Source organism: Charadrius vociferus, unplaced genomic scaffold (genome assembly GCF_000708025.1).
Source record: "Charadrius vociferus isolate BGI_N301 unplaced genomic scaffold, ASM70802v2 scaffold147, whole genome shotgun sequence".
Taxonomy (NCBI): Eukaryota; Metazoa; Chordata; class Aves; order Charadriiformes; family Charadriidae; genus Charadrius; species Charadrius vociferus.
In genome coordinates, this window is record NW_009649570.1 from 5,278,919 (window position 1) to 5,282,690 (window position 3,772).

The window sequence follows — 3,772 nt, forward strand, 5'->3', positions numbered from 1 at the left end:
CTATTAAGACCTGAGACAAGGATAGAACAAAAGCGCACAAACCAAAAATTCATGCTAGTCACAAAGGTTGTAGAGAGGAGCAAAACAATCCTGAGGAGGCTGTGAAATGAAGGCCTGTTCCCTGCAAAATACTCACAGAATCACAGAATCGTTAGGGTTGGAAGGGACCTCTGGAGATCATCTAGTCCAATCCCCCTGCCAGAGCAGGGTCACCTACAGCACGTTACACAGGACAGCGTCCAGGTGGGTTTTGAATGTCTCCAGAGTGGGAGACTCCACCACCTCTCTGGGCAGCCTGTTCCAGTGCTCCACTACCCTCAAAGTAAAGAAGTTCCTTCTCATGTTAAGATGGAACTTCCTATGTTCAAGTTTATGCCCATTACCCCTCGTCCTATCACTGGGCGCCACTGAAAAAAGACTACTCCCATCCCCCTGGCATCCTCCCATTAAGTATTTGTAAGTATTAATAAGATCCCCCCTCAATCTTCTTTTCTCTAGACTAAAGAGACCCAAGTCCCTAAGCCTTTCTCCATAGGAGAGATGTTCCAATCCCCTAATCATCTTCGTTACCCTTTGCTGGACCCTCTCCAGCAGTTCCCTGTCCTTCTTGAACTGGGGAGCCCAGAACTGGATGCAGTACTCCAGATGCGGCCTCACCAGGGCAGAGTAGAGGGGGAGGATGACCTCCCTCGACCTGCTGGCCACACTCTTCTTGATGCACCCCAGGATGCCATTCGCCTTCTTGGCCGCCAGGGCACATTGCTGGCTCATGGTCATCCTGTTGTCCACCAGGACTCCCAGGTCCCTCTCCACAGAGCTGCTCTCCAAGAGGTCAGCCCCCAACCTGTACTGATGCATGGGGTTATTCCTCCCCAGATGCAGTACCCTACACTTGCCCTTGTTGAATTTCATAAGGTTTCTCTCTGCCCAACTCTCCAGCCTCATCGCGGTCATTTTAGAAGTACTCCAGACTCATCGCGGTCATTTTAGAAGTACTTTTAAAAGTTTCAGTGAATATAATAAAAAACACTTCTCCATGTTACACTCTTCAAAACCTCGGTGTTACCCATGCACAGACAAACTTCCTCTCCTACCCTCCTACTTTTCCTGAAGTGTTATCTGTCTCCTTCAAACAAAAGCAAATGTAGGGCTGCAGTTGCCCAGTGGCCACTGTTTGAGAGTGGGTATCAGGGGTGCTCAGGTTCTGTGAGAAGGAGCGAGTGACCAAGTCCCCACTCCTGTTCTGCTTCCTAAATAACAGCACATTTCTTGCTGTTGCTGAGGAACACATTTGTACTCCTCTAAATGTTGGCAGCTTTAGACAGCTAAATTGTGTTTCAGCTGCAACACAACTACTGACACCAAGGGAGCTCTATACTATCACTACTGCTGACCTTTCTGTTATTGGTGGCATGGATTGTCACATCTCTTCTCTTCAACCACCAACACAAACCTGCACACACTCACACACATGCTCCAACATACACAGAGTTATCTCTTCTCTTCAACCACAAACCTGCACACACCCACACACATGCTCCAACATACACAGAGTGAGCTCTGGACTTGAGAACTGTGGCTTGCATGTGGCCCTACAGACAGATGAAAACTGGTGTGTCTCAACCTGCAAAGCAGAAGGAAGCTGGAACCAGTTGCTTCTCTCTATCTCTGACAGCTGTTTTCCCCCCGCAGACACCCTGAGAAGGAAGTTAGCGCTCTGACCTGCACGGGCTCAGGAGTGAGCTGGACAACATGCTGCATACGCTCACTGTGGTGATGTCTGGACTCTTCCTCGTAGATCACATCCCTCTCGTGCTGGGGAAGGTTCAGGAAGCGGCGAATGGTGCAGAGGTTCTCCCAAAGGGTGCGGTTTTCCGGACTTGGGTTTTCTTTCCAGCGAAGCAGCTCACACAGCCAGCCCTGCAACGGTGGGGTCAGCACAGTTAATTCATCGAGCACCGAGGAACCAGATGTGAGCGGAAGGTCAGCTAGACCTAAAGCTCTGTGCTGCAAGTTTCCCTGGTCTCATCTCACACAGAGCACCCCCTACCCTCAGCTGTCCTTTGGTCTCAACAAATCCTTGATATATTTATTATATTTCCTGCAAGCTGGAGAAACAGACACTACCAGCACTGCTTAATAGGAACCAGGAAGCACAGCATCTTGCCTCCTGTCATAACCACACCATGTTTAAAATGCTCGGATATAAATATCTTTTCCTATAGAAAACCAGAGTTGAAATAAAGGTGCATCTCCAGTTCCATTTCAGAGCCCCTTTATTTCTTCATCCAAGCAAAAGAAAAGGAGACATAACCCCTGAGACTTGCTAACAACCCTCATGCTAAAGGTTGCAGCTGCAGGAGCAGAAATTGAACCACTACTGAAAATGTTTATAAGAAGATACTACCAAGTAAAGACCTCCCCCAGCTCTGAACCCCACTAAAATTTGCCTGCTTTAAATAACCAAATGGCCACTTAGAAGATGGAACCTCACAGAAAGGGAATCCTCTAGTATTTAGCAGGAAAGCAGCCAACAGAGTTCTGCAGAAGTTACTAGAGAGATCAAGATACTAGGTGGAGGTAATTCTAAACCCAACTACAGATCATAATAATAGTAGATTTTATTCTGGCTATATTGTTTTAAGGTGAGATTGAAATGCCTTCAAAAAGTTACCACCGTAGAAAATCCTGTAGGACCTCTCCACGGGGGCTGAGCTCAGACCCCAGGAGGGAAAAGCACCAGGGCTCCAGGAAGAGGAAACCACTCTCAAACACAAAGCCAACCCGAGAGCACAATGGCAATAGCTGTTAAGGTGAGGACAGCCCCGCGTGCATTAAGCGTGTGTGGCAGTGACCCGGCATCCCCAGCAGGTTAACCAGGGACGGTGGCTGTTGCTGCACCTGCCCTGGGGGGAACGACATGGCCAGCCCCGTCCTGCCTGCCAGCAGCCTGTCCCTCTTGGGGCTGGGGACAGCGACTCCCCTCCTGTGCCTGCGCGCAGGAGACGCAATGCAAATGACAGAATATGAGAAGATAATGCCGAGGATGCTGTCAACGCGCCTTACTGACTCCTGTCAAAATATTTTACCTAGTAGCTTTATAACCCATCATTTTCGAGCTACAACTCAGCATTTTGACACCATTTTGACAGGCACCTTACAATACCTAAAAGATAGCTCGATCAATGTTAAACATGTTCGGCACGAGAAGTAGCCAAAACTCTATTTTTCTGAACAGCGGTTAGAGCAAGCCGAACAGCCAGGTTCATTACCGGCCCACGTGGGGTTTTTTTGGTATTGCTTTTTTGTGTAACAACTTGTAAGCCATTGACAACTTCTACCGTGCACTCTAAACCCCGTATATAATATCATAAGCCGTTGTTTGTCTTACTCTCCACTGTGTCTTCTTGCCTTCACCCCCCCCAAAAAAGGCAAGATTTGATTATCTCCGCTGCATCAGCCAAGACAGCAACACCAGCTGTTCTCATTGTGCAGCCTCTTCCTCACGGCCTACATGTTAATAACCTGATCATTCCATTTTCTCCTTCAACTGCCGGCTGCAGCACAGCGAAGAGACAAAAACCCAGGCCCATCTGCAGCAGCTGTAGGCACTGAACTGTGAAGCCACCAGGGATTTATAAACTAATCTGTAACACAACACTGCCTTGTTTTTACAAGTGAGAGGCCACATTTGTGCAGACCTGATCTTTTCTTGCAATAAACTAGAAGGGTTGCGGGGGGGGGGGGGGGGGGGGGGGGAGGGGAGAAAAAA

The 3,772-nt window shown here is 48.5% G+C and overlaps 1 protein-coding gene across 1 annotated transcript in view; it reads right to left on the reverse strand.

Moving 5' to 3' along the window:
* SATB2 (SATB homeobox 2) overlaps positions 1-3,772 on the reverse strand; it is a 120,395-nt gene that overhangs the window by 22,514 nt on the left and 94,109 nt on the right. Inside the window, exon 9 of the mRNA XM_009890164.1 lies at positions 1,723-1,920. Coding sequence (XP_009888466.1) covers positions 1,723-1,920 — 198 coding nt within the window. The remainder of the gene's footprint in view (positions 1-1,722; positions 1,921-3,772) is intronic.